The sequence below is a fragment of the Trichosurus vulpecula genome, chromosome 4 (genome assembly GCF_011100635.1).
Source record: "Trichosurus vulpecula isolate mTriVul1 chromosome 4, mTriVul1.pri, whole genome shotgun sequence".
Classification (NCBI taxonomy): domain Eukaryota; kingdom Metazoa; phylum Chordata; class Mammalia; order Diprotodontia; family Phalangeridae; genus Trichosurus; species Trichosurus vulpecula.
Window position 1 is genome coordinate 226,505,814 of NC_050576.1, and position 13,799 is coordinate 226,519,612.

General features: G+C 37.8%; 1 protein-coding gene across 1 annotated transcript in view; it reads left to right on the top strand.

Moving 5' to 3' along the window:
- DNAH9 (dynein axonemal heavy chain 9) overlaps nucleotides 1-13,799 on the top strand; it is a 529,624-nt gene that overhangs the window by 275,659 nt on the left and 240,166 nt on the right. The window contains exons 34-35 of the mRNA XM_036755666.1: nucleotides 78-186; nucleotides 1,001-1,148. Of these exons, the coding sequence (XP_036611561.1) occupies nucleotides 78-186; nucleotides 1,001-1,148 (257 nt within the window). The remainder of the gene's footprint in view (nucleotides 1-77; nucleotides 187-1,000; nucleotides 1,149-13,799) is intronic.

A 13,799-nucleotide genomic window follows, 5' to 3' on the forward strand; every position in this document is an offset into this window, starting at 1 on the left:
TATCTACTCCTTCAAGAGTGATCTGTGGGATAGACAGACTCCTTAGCACCTTTTGAACTCCACACTTTTGTTTCCAGGTTCTGACTTTGGCAAGCAATGAAAGAATCTCCCTGAATCCAACTATGAGGCTCCTGTTTGAAGTTAACCACTTACACACAGCCACCCCTGCCACAGTCTCCAGAGCAGGTATATCTCCGATAAATGGAAATACCAAGTTGGAAAAAGATTTCTCCAACTGTTGCACATGCTTTTGTTGGTTCCTGGGGGGGGGCGGTTAATAAAAAGATTGGGTGTTAAAAAGTCCAGGAAAACCCAGGTCTTGACTAGTCTTCTGCCCAAATCTGGATTCAGCTTGATTATTTTTCAGGTTAAAGTACAAAGTACTGCAGAATACTAACTACAAGAAGAATTATCTGTTTTTTTCCCTTAGTCATAAAATTTCAGTATTCAGATATGAGACAAGCAGAGTATATTCTTGGACAAATACATGTGTCCAGTTTATAATATTCAGAGATAACTCTGTGGTTGAGGAATAAAGTGGACCCCAGAGATGGTCATTTAACATATGAAGGCAGGTGTCTAAAAGTAGTTTTAGCTAGTTCCTGGACACCCTATCATGAAATATAATGTAGCATTATAATTCTAGTAGAAAACATTAATGGAGATATTCACATCTGAGATATTATTGTATCTTAGCCTCCTCAGTCTCCAAAAATGAAATTTCTCAGCTCTCCCTGTTCCTGACAGTAGAATGGGGAGAAATGATTTGTTTATTCTTCATTCAAATATGAGAGACTCTTAAAGGCTTTCTTAGCATCAGGCCCTTTGTGAACCTCAAGCTATAGCTTTGTACTGAGTAAGTTTGGTCTCCTTCAAAACCTAGATCCCTTGTGTGAAGAAAAATATTTCACTTCTGTAGAATAAACACACACACACACACACACACACACACACACACACACATACACACACATAAGTCTTCTCTTTCTTGTACCACCAGGAATACTATACATAAATCCTACAGACCTGGGTTGGAATCCTCCAGTGAGTAGCTGGATTGACAAGAGGGATATACAATCTGAACGAGCTAACCTGACCATTCTGTTTGACAAATATCTGCCACCTTGCCTGGACATACTCAGAACAAGGTAAATCAAAGAACAGGGAACAACGTGGATTAAACCTCTTGGAAGCTGAAATATACCCTACATTTCCAATTCTGTCAAATATCGCAGGTATACTGCTCTATTCTAGCCTATCCTGGAAACTGTATATCCTAAGTCATTGTTCTTAAGGTAAGTCAAATGGTAAAGAGTGATATACATTGAGATTTATCATATTCATTCTACTTACTGGCTCAGACAAGATTCTGGATCATGGTTAACACCATGTGGTCCTTATGACTACTACATGGATCTTCCAGGCCAAGAAGGATGGCCTTTCCTTAACATGGTCTGAAGGCTGTCTTAGTCTTAGTCCGAGAAGCAGGGGGCTCAAGGACCTTAGCAATTGATGCGTAAGTAGAGATGAAGATGGTAGCTGTATGCTTGGAATAAGTATGGCTTTTGATGCTAGATCTGTCCAAAATCTTATTCAGAAACATTTCCTCCTCTGGGATTCAGGATTAAGGCTGTTGTGGGAGATTATTCAAATACCACTCCCAACCTTGACATGGTTACCATACTCCCTGTCTCTTTTCCTTCACACAATGCTAATTATTCTTAGAAAGATGTGAAGAGCTTTCTAGGCTAGATCAGTACCAGTATGTTAATGTTCTTTTCCCAATTCATCTTACCATTCCAGCAGTAGAGTTGCCCAAACCTAGGACATTTTCACTTTTGATTTTGTTCTTTCTACTAAATTTGGTGTGCTAATAAAGTGATAGGGTGCAAACATTGTGTATATGTGTTACATACATGTCATACTGACCTCAGCTCTCTCCTCCAGGCTCTCCATTCCAGTACTCATTCCAACAACTCAATGTGGTATCCTCAGAGAAGTGGCCGTGTAGATACTACTCATTCTCAGGGTACCAGGGATAACTTTGCTATGGGTGGAGATATACTCCTACTACTCACCATTGTAACTCACCTATATACTTCCTATTTACAGTCAGTCACAATGACACTTAGACATAAAAAATTTACTAAGCAATAAGGAGAAGCAAGAATAATCACAATATTTATTCAATAGAAGGGAAAAGCAGAAATAACCAAAGTATAGCCATTTATCCACAAACTTGGGTCATAGTCTCCTACAAGTTTACAGTGTCTGAGAAAGTAAAGTGGATATATATTTATAGAAACTTAGAAATGATGCACACCAGAAGAGAAAGCTATATGGTATTCCTAGAGGTACAAAAAAGAGAAGTCTAATGTATATTCTATAGAAGTGGAACATTTTTCGTCACACAAGGGAGTTTTATCTAGGAGTTGAAGGAGACCAGACTTAATCAGTACAAAGCACATAAGTAGAGAAATTCATGTGACCAGAGTAACTCACGTCTGAACTCCAGGCTAGATGTCAGTGATTTCTTTTAGAAAATGATCTGTACATACATCACCTGCTCCTTTACTGAAACTGTGCCCTTCTGCTAGGTGGAGGCATTTTTCTGCCATCAAAGCACTGTTAAGCTCCTTTGGTAAATCCACAGTATTATATACCTTCATTGAAGGAGCAGTTCCCCAGTGTCTGGAATCTGCCAAACTTAACAGGTCTCTTCTTTATAGGCCATGAGGGGTTCGCAAATCATACAAGTCAGTAAAAAGCAATGAAGGCAAGCCCCTGAGAAATTTTGCTTCTCTCCAACGAACTCCTTGGAGCTAAAAGAACCTGTTTGGCTTTTGTCAGCTCTCTGAGATACCTATGTCAAAGCAGCTACTACTTTGCCGAAATTCTTTCAAGCAGGAGGCAATATCTACCATCAGCTTCTCTCTTGAGGTTATTATAGCATCTTTTGTTTACATCTTCCCATCTTCTCACTTACTTTCTTCTCTTATAGTTTTTAGTACCTCAATTCAGGGCCTTCCAATGAGCAGTGACCATCTATATCTCAGGGTGATAAACTCAGAATCCATAGTTCTATCAGGAATAACCATAAACAAACTTCTCATAGCACCCAAACAGTTTGTGATTTATAGTTTCTCATCTTTATCTTCAAAACCCTGAAAGTGTCATATATAAATGAACTAATAGATAGCAATGCCTGGCAGATGCCTCAATATTTGGTCACTACTTTTGTCTTTGAGCTACTTTCATACAAGTCCTCTCAGGATATTTACCTGAGGGATATTTTTATCTCAGATATTTACATCTGTCTCAAATTGCCTTTATCACATGAGTGGCTTTTATTTCCCCTAATATGAAAGGAGAAGTACTATAGATGTATATAACACTGATCCTCATTTTGAGAATACATATATCCACCCATAAGACACTCTCTATTGAATGTAAAATACGCATCATTCTTGTGTCTTTCTATCTTGAATTAAGATCTTTTTTTTGGTTCATTTTTTTTCCATGCTCCATTTTCCATTTTGTAACTTTTTTAGCATGGTCAGGCCTTGAAGGAATATGAGAAAGAATTGTAGGACATGGATATTTGGCATGGGCAATTATCTTGTCTGGTTGGATTGGTTCAGTATGATTTTGGTTACCAAGGATGTGCAGAGGCCTAAAGGTACTTTGCCATAATTATTAAGGGATGGATTTTTAAATGCTTTTGATGACCAGCCCAGCCTACCCCATAGCAATAAAACCTACCATTATTGCTTTTTTCATCCTTCTCCTGAACAACCTGAAAAACAAATTACTACATGCACTCTTTGTATCCACAAAAACACACCCATGCCACTTCACCCACCCCAAGCCAAATTGTAATACCTCTAAGGAATAGAGAATCTAGCTTCTTGAATGCTTCAACTATTAAAAGTAAAGGATGTTTTTATACTTAATAAGATTTCTCAGTTTTCCTATCTCTAAAACAAAAAGAGGTTGAGCTAGAAAATCTCTAAAGGCTCTAAATCGCATGATTCACTTCATATTGCAAACTCTTGCCTTAGTGGATGATTCTTTATGATTGTGGGCCAAAAAAATCAAAATCCTAACTTATTTGCTAACCTCCTGGTGTGATGTTTTGCAGAACTTATTTAAGCTAATTTTCAAAAGAAAGTCCCTTTCTGGAATGTTATTTGAGATCATTCTGGTTCAGTGTAAGACTTTCTGGAGATCGTACTCTATGGAATAGCCTTTTGAAATCTGAGTTCATCTTTATATAAATGAGATATTGTAATAGTAGTAACTATCATCATTGTTGTTGTCATAATCATCATCACAGATCTGTTGGTTAGGGCTTCATACTGTGAGTCATCTGCATAGATATGATAGTTAAATGGGAGGAAAGGAAAAGGGAGGAGATTAAAAGGAAGGCAGACAATACATGGCATTACATGACATGACATGCTAGGCCAGACCTTTAGGGAACAGCAAATTTAGGGGATATAAAATGGATAGTGAGCTAGCAAAGAAAACTGATAAGTAGATAAACAGGAGAACCAGAAGAGAGCAGTGTCATGAAAACCTGGAAGGAGAGTATCTAGGAGGAGATAGTGGTCAGTAGTGTCAAATGAAGCATATAGGTGGAAAAGAACAAGGGGAAAAACATTAAATTTTACAATTAAACAATCATCACTATCTTTGGGGAGAGTAGTTTCTGTTGAGTCGTGAAGTAAGAAGCCAGATTAAAGAGAGAACGGGAAAAGGAAATGGAGGTAATAAGGGTAGGTAGCTCTATCTAGTAGTTTCACAGAGAAAGGGAGGAGAGAGCAGCTAGGTGGTGCTGGTGGGTGGAGTGCTGGGCTTCAAGTCAGGAAGACTCATCCTCCTGAGTTCAAATCTGGCCTCAGACACTTACTAGTTGTATGACCTTGGGCAAATCACTTAACCTGTTTGCCTCTATTTCTTCATATGTAAAATGAGCTGGAGAAGGAAATGGCAAGCCCCTCTAGTAACTTTGCCAAGCAAACCCCAAATGGGGTCATGGAGAGTTGAACACAATTTAAAATGACTGAATAACTAGCTTAAACATCTGTGATGGTAGAGGCACTTTCCTTACTAAGAATTCCCCATACCAATGAAATTACAGGTCTAAACCAAAACCTTTTATTATTATTAACAATAATAATTTATATTTACAAGGTGCTTTAATATTTGAAAATCATTTAATAAATATTATATTTCAAATCAGTTCATAATAACTCTATGACTTAGGTATTACTACTTTCAGTTTACAGATTTAGAATGTTAAATTCCCAGAAATTGTAACTTGCCATTATACAGTTAGTGAGAAAGGCAGGATTTGAACTGAAATTCCTGAAAGTGTAGTGTTCTATTGCATCACCTGTTTGCCTCTCTCTCTCTCTCTCTCTCTCTCTCTCTCTCTCTCTCTCTCTCTCTCTCTCTCTCTCTGTCTTTCTCATTTGATATATAGATATAGAGAGATAAAAATGTTGTTGTTGTTTGTTGTCCTTCGTTCTCAGAGGACCAAAATGACATCACTATGCTAGAGTCAAGTTTCAATGTGTCTGACTGTGGCTGATCAGACCAATATGAGCTCAGAATGCTCTACCACAGTCGGGCACAAATAGTCCACGTGAACATTTGGGGTGGATATTCTAAATCCGCACATCCCGTGTTTTCTTTGAGCTGTTTCAATTCTGCTTTGCTCATAGAGCACAGCACCTTCTCTAATGCAGAAATGCCATGCTGTACAGTCCTGTGCCAGTATCTCCCATGTCACACAATCAATTCCAGAGTTCTTCAGAGAGACCTTGAGAGTGTCCTTGTATTACTTTTTCTGACCACCATGTGAACACTTGCCTTGTGTGAGCTCTCTGTAAAATAGTCTTTTTGGCAAACATTTTTTGCATTTGGAAAATGTGGCCAGCCCATCAGAGTTACACTCTCTGAAGCAGAATTTGAATGCTTGGCAGTTTAGTTCAAGGAAGGACCTCAGTGTCTGGTACCTTATCCTGCCAGGTGATCTTCAGAATCTCCCTAAGACAATTCAAATGGAAGCAATTCAGTTTCCTGGCATGGAGCTGGTAAACTGTCCAGGTTTCACAGGCATACAACAATGAGGTCAGCATCATAGCTCTGTAGACCTTCAGTTTGGTAGTCAGTCTAATACCTCTTCTCTCCCATACTTTCCTTTGGAGCCTCCCAAACACTGAGCTAGCTCTGGCAATGCATGCTTCAACCTCATTATTGATGTGTACATCCCTGGAAAGTACACTAGCAAGGTAAGTGAACTTATCCACAGCATTCAAAACTTCTCCACTTGCTGTAGCTGATGGTTCCATGCATGGATGATGTGGTAGTGGCTGATGGAGCACCTGTGTTTTCTTGGTGATAATTGTTAGGCCAAAATTAGCACAAGCAGCAGAGAAGTGATCCATATTTTGTTGCATCTTAGCTTCAGAGGCTGCAGTGAGTGCACAATCATCCACAAACAGAAAATCATGCACCAACCCTTCTTCCACTTTGGTTTTGACTTGTAGCCTTTTCAAGTTGAAGAATTTACCATCAGTGTGATAGCTGACCTTGATGTTGTGTTCATCCTCATTGAAAGCATTTGACAGCATGGCTGATTGGTGACTGGGAAGGCATGAGAGCATTGTCCATTATCTAGAATCTGGGCAAGCATGCCATCATGAATGATGTACAATGCTGATGAACATTTCTGGGCAACCAAATTTTGACATAGTTTTCCATAAGCCCTCACAACTAACAATATCAAAGGCCTTGGTCAGATCTACAAATGTTGTATACAGACCTCTGTTCTGCTCCTGGCATTTCTCCTGGAGTTGTCAGGCAGCAAACACCATATTCACTGTTCCTCTGCCCTTTCTGAAGCCATATTGACTCTCAGGTAGATGACCATCTTCCAGAAGAAAGATCAGCCTATTAAGGAGGACTCTGGCAAGAATTTTGCCAGCAATGACTAGGAGAGAAACCCCCCCCCCCATGGTTGTCACAGGACAATCTATTTCCTTTACCTTTATAGAGATGGACAATTGGAGGCATCCTTGAACTCCTAGGGGATAACCTCCTCTTGCCATAATACCTGGAAAATTTCAGTCAACTTTTGTGTGAGTGATGGACCTCCTACCTTGTAAATCTCAGCTGGAATAGAATCAGCACCAGGTGTTTTGCCACAGAAAAGGAGTCTAATGGCACTCAAAATCTCTTCCTTAGTTGGAGCTTCAGCTATGGAAGGATCAACTCAACCTGAGGTAAATGGCCAGTGGCCTCAGCATTGATTGATGATGGTCTGTTGACAACACTATGGAAGTGTTCAGCCCATCTCTCTAAGGTCATGTCCTTATCACTAATCAATGTGGTTCCATCAGCACTGAGTAGATGATATGCACCATAAGTCTGTGGCCCATAAAAAGCCTTCAGGGCATCATAAAAGCACTTTGAATTATTACTATCAGCATAAAACTGAATTTCATCTGCCTTCTTACTGAGCCAAGAATCCTGCATCTCTCTAAGCTTTGCTTGTACTTTACTTTTGATGGAATTAAATGCTCCCTTCTTAGAGATGCATGAACTATCCTGCTGGTAAACCCTGTGGAGTTCTCAATTTTCATTTAGCAGCTTCTGAATTTCCCCATCATTTTCATCAAACCAGTCTTGGTGCTTTTGAGTGTTCTGACCCAGAAGAACAAATGCAGTACTATATACCAAATCTCTGAAAGCTGCCCACTCCTTTTCTGCTCCACTGTTGCCAACTGTGTTGCCAACTTTTCCTCCAAGTTAGCAACAAACTATTCGTCCTCAGAGAAGAGCTCTAATTTGTTGCCATTAATTCTTCTGACAGTCATTTTGCCTTGGGGGTGCCACTTTTGTTGAATGCGAATATTTAGCTTAGAAAGGATAAGTCTATGATCAGTCCAGCACTCTGCACCACACATTGCCTTCATTGTTCTCACATCTTGTCTGTCTCTTCTCCTGAGATACATATAGATATATCTGTATTTTGAGAGAGAGAGAGGTATAGAGGTATATAGTATATATAAGTACATATAAATATACATATATTATATATATATAAAACATTTATATTGACTTTTTTGTTGTAGCAAAGGACTAGAAACAAAATAGATGCTTATTGATTAGGTGAATGATTAAATAAATTGTAATAAATAAATAAAATAGAATATTAGTTATTTTATGTAAGAAATGGCAAACATGATGACTATAACAAAGCCGGAGCCATAAAAAACAAAATTTACAATGACTACAACAATGCAAATCTAAAGAACAACATAAAACAATCAAAACTGAATGTTACAGAATCATTCAAAAAGCCTCAAAGAAGACACCTCCCCTGCCTTTTTTGCAGAAAAGAGGAGTCTATGTATGTAAAACATTGCATATGACATAATTTCTAATGAATTATAACTTTTAACATATTGATTTTTTCACTTTCCATTTTTCTTTTAAAAAATTACTTATAAGCACTCCATTTATTGGTTCTACCATTTTCTACCACATATGTGTGGAAGTGAACATTTTTGCCTTATTCTAACTCAAAATACAGAAATAAAATCTATGCAGAACCAGATTTAAGACTCTGTCTGGTGTTGATTAAATTCATATATGATTATCATAGCATGTTAATACCTTCTAAATTGTGGCTTATTTTATTTAGAATGTTATTTATATTCAAAAAAATTTGCAAGATAAAGAAATTTAATGTGAAGTCTTGTAAATAACAGTAAACTATAAAGTGTTATTGAATTACATCTTTTAATTCTTACCAAATGACTTACATAAAATCTTCATAATTATTTTATAATTAGAGGTTTTATTTTATATTTATGTTCCATAGTTATATGAATAAGTAAATTTTATATTTTATAAATATAACTGTATAGTGTAAAGTTTAATTTGAAGCTGGGGAGGGCAAAAGTTATCATTTCATTACTGTAACCACTTCATAAATAAAACTATAAGAATGAGTGGTATATTAAATTACCCCCAGGGTTCACAGCGAATTTTCGTAGTTGTTGTTGAAAAAGTTTTGGGATACAAAAGTACTAGAAACCACTGTTATAAGGAATACTTTTCTGGAAAAAGAAGAGGGAGGAACATATGGGAACATCTGGATTTTTATATAAAGATAAAAGTAATCAATAAAAATCTAATAATACAAAAAACAGAAAGCTAAGCAATAAAGATCATAGAATGATTACAATCAGTTGCAAGTCTTACAACCAAGCCTTGGGAAATTTTCAGTTACCCCGAAGGGCCATTAATTAGCCGTTTTACCTTTCCTATTCACTGGATCACTGCCTTGTCATGGAGGAGGGGCTTTCATAGCTCAATGAGCTATGCCATTCAAGATTATTCAAGGAGGTGTTGCAACAATTTGGCTAGCAGCTATTGTAGCGTATAAGACCCAATAGGACCAGCCACAAGAGCTGCCAGCACACATTCTTTTAATCTGCTTTACTAAAGAAAGTAACTTTAAGGGGTTAACAATTTTGCTTTAATCCAACATAAAAATATCATTCACTTAGTTCAGGAGGAAAAGCCAGCAACCTGAGCTTCAGAGTAAATACAAACAAATTACAAACATACACCATATGAACAGACCGAATCATAATTCATAGTTACCAGGAAAGCATCAACATCTGGGTCTGGGTTTACAAGCCAGGAGGCTCTTAAAACAGCTGCCCAGAGTCCCACACCACTCTTCCAGTGACTGAGAGCCCCAAACACCAACCTGCAGGTTTAAATATCTTGTTCAGGGTCAAAAGGCACCACAGTGTGCAACTCAAACCCACATGACCAAAAAGCATCACAAACATGAGACTCAAACTCAAACCCACATGGCCTAAAAGCTTCTGTCATCAGAAACATGTGACTCAAACCCATGTAAACTAGGCTTTCCCTTGAGGCAAGCAAGGTCATCAAAGACTCCTAATTTAATCAAAGAAACAAAGGTGGGACTTATCAAGGGCACTTGTTTAAATAAGTACTCCAAAAGAGAAAACAGCTAAAAAAAAAAGTCCAACCTTAATTAATATTACGGAAGGACTGATCACAGTGGAGAGTTATGATAAAAGGTGATCCACTGCATAAGGAAATGGCAAACTGCTTCAGTATCTTTGCCCAGAAAATCTCATAGACAGTATTAAAATGATAGGAGATAACATAGGAAGATGAGCCCCTCAGGTCTGAAAGTGTCCAATATATACTAGGGAAGAGTGGGAAACAACTACAGGTAGCTCCAGTACTAATAAAGCAGCTGGGCCAAAGCTGAAAGAGAAGCTCAGCTACAGATGCATCTGGTGATGAAAGGAGAGTCCAATGCTGTAAAGATAAATATTGCATATGAATCTGGAATGTAAGATCTATGAACCAGGGTAAGCTGAATGTGGTCAAATGGGAGATGAAAAGATTAAACATCAACATTTTGGGTGTCAGTGTATTTAAATGGATGAGAAGGGGTGAATTTAACTCAGATGATTACTATATATACTATATACATAGAAGCAATAGAGAAGCTTTCATATTCAGTAAAAGGGTGAGAAAAGCAGTACTGGCCTATAGTCTCAAAAATAACACAATGATATCTGTTCAGATCCAAGGCAAACTATTCAACATCACAGTAAATACAAGTCTGTGTTCCAGCCACGGATGCCGAAGTGGCCGAAGTTGGTTAGTTTTATGAAGACCTACAACATCTTCTAGAAAAAACAAAAAAAAAATGGCACATTCATCATGAAGGATTAGAATGCTAAAGCAGGAAATCAAAAGATAATTGGAATAATAGGCAGGTTTGACCTCGGAGTACAAAATGAAGCAATGCAGAGATTAATAGCGTTTTGTCGAGATAACTCATTGGTCACAGCACTCTTTTGCAACAACCCCAAGGAGACTCTATACCTGAACATCACCAGATAGTCAATATAGAAATCAGATTGGTTAAATACTTTGCAGGCAAAGGTGAAAAAGCTGTATCTAGTCAGTTAAAACAAGACCTGGAGCTGAGTGTGGCTCAGATCATAAGCCTTTTATTGCAAAATTCAGACTTAAATTGAAAAAAGGAAAACCATCAGACCATATGGGTATGACCTAAACAACATCCATTATGACTATGAAGTGGCAGTGGTTAATAGATTTAAGGGATTAGATCTGGTAAATAGAGTGCCTGAAGATCTATGGACAGAGGTTCATGATATTGTACACTAGGCAGCAACAAAAAATCCCAAAGATAAAGAAGAGCAAGAAAGCAAAATGGATGTCTGATGAGGCTTCACAAATACCTGAGGACAGAAAGAAAGTTAAAGGAGAAAAGGAAAGATATACCAAACTGAATACAGAATTCCAGTGAACAGCAAGGAGAGATAAGGTTTTCTTAAATAAGCAATGCAAAAAAAAATAGAAGAAAAAAAAGTATGGGAAAAACAAAAGCTCTCTTCAAGAAAATGAGAGATATCAAGGGAAATTTTCTTGCAAAAATGGGCATGATAAAAGACAAAAAAATGGTATGGACTTAACAGAAGCGGAAGAGATTAAGATATTGTTAACAACAACCATACTATTTTTGTCTTTTATCAGTGGTGTGGTTACTGACCTAGAGCCAGACATCCTAGAGAATGAAGTCAAGTGGGCTTTAGGAAGCATTGCTAACGATAAGGCTAGTGGAGGTGATGGAATTCTAGCTGAGCTGTTTAAAAAATGATGCTGTTAAAGGCCTGCATATGCCAGCAAATTTGGAAAATACAACAATGGCCATTGGATTAGAAAAGATCAGTTTATGTCACAATCCTAAAGAAGGGCAATGCCAAGGAATGTTCCAATTACCAAACAATTGCACTCATTCACATGCCTGCAAACTTATGCTTAAGATTCTGCAAGTGAGGCTTCAGCAGTATGTGAACTGAGAATTACCAGAACAGCAAGGTGGTTTTCAAAGAGGCAGAAGAGCTAGAGACAAAATTACCAACATTTGCTGGATTAAAGAGAAAGTAAAGGAGTTCCACAAAAAAATATCTACTTCTGCTTCAGTGACTACATTAAAGCCTTTGTGTGGATGACAACAAAATGTGGCAAGTCCTTAAAGAGACAGGAGTATCAGATAATTTTACTTCTTTCCTGGAGAACTTGTATGCAGGCCGAGAAGCAAGTCAGAATCCAAACATGGAACAACTGATTGGTTTAAGATTGAAAAAGGAGTACAAAAAGACTGTATAATCACCCTGTTTACTTGACTTATATGCAGAGTACATCATGTGAAATGCCAGGCTGGACAAATCAAAAACCTGAATTACGGTTGCCAGGAGAAATACCAACCATCTCAGACATGTAAATGATACCATTCTGATGGCAGAAAGTGAAGAGGAATTAAGAAGCCTCTTGATGAAGGTGAAAAAGTAGAGTGTGAAAGCTGGCTTGAAGCTCAACATCAAAAAAAATCAGAAAATAAGCCAAAGCTAAGATCTTGGCAACTGGTTTCATCACTTCCTAGCAAATAGAGGGAGAAGAACTTGAAGCAATGTCAGATTCTATATTCCTTGGCTCAAAGATCATTGCAGATAACGACTGCAGCCATAAAATTAAAAGACACTTGCTACTTGGAAGGAAAGCTGTGGCAAATCTGGACAGCATATTAAAAAACAGAGACGTCACCTTGCTTACAGGGCTCTAAATAATCAAAGCTATGGTTTTTCCATTAGCAATGTTTGGCTATGAGAGTTGGACTATAAGAATAGCTGAGCACCATAGTATTGACACTTCCAAATGGTGGTGCTGGGGAAGACTTTTGAGAGTCCCTTGGACAGCAAGGAGATCAAATCAGACAATACTTAAAGAAATTAATTCAGGCTATTCTCTGGAAGGTCAAATATTGATGAAACTTAAATACTTTGGCCACATAGTGAGAATACAAGACTCATTGGAAAGGATACTAGTAGTGGGAAAGATTGAAGGCAAAAGAAAAAGGGGATGGCAGAGGATGAGATGGATAAATAGTGTCACGGAAACAATGAACATTAATTTAGATAAACTTCACGAGATAGTGGACAGTAGAAGGGCCTGGAATGCTATGGTCCAAGGGGTCACAAAGAGTTAGACATGACTGAATGACTGGCCAGTAACCACAATTTACAGAGTATAACCCAGTCAACAAGTGACTTCTTTCTCTCTTCAGGCAACTCTTTTTGACATCTGCTGTCTTTGCTGCCATGACTTTCCTAGTGTCCATAACCCTGCTAGAAAATGCCAGCTATCTTTCATGATTTCAAAAGGCCCTGTCCCAAAGGAAGGAAGACATAAATGGAAGGCAGCCCCATGCCAGACATTGGCAAGCTTGCTTAGGCCATGAACATACAAGTTTGGGGCAGTGGAGGGGAGTGCATCTCCCTACCCAAGACTTTTGAACCTCAGAGAGTCTTCCTTACACTTCAAAGCCAACAGAAAGAAGAGGCCTGAGAGATGATGTCTCCCTTTTAGGATATCTACAGACTTACAACTCAGCACCATTTTAAAAGATTTTTAAAATAATAAAATCAAACATTGAAAATGAAACAACTCTAAAGTGTGATTTTATCATCACATCATGATGTAGCTATTGAAAATTTGAGATGCTATATCTAGAACTTCAATATATATCTTACTCTTATTTTATTTTCTCTTTTGATAAAACACCACTACTCCATTTAAAGTTTTTCCTTAAAAAATATAATTTTACTAAATCGTATTTCTTTGCACAAAAACTTTATGAA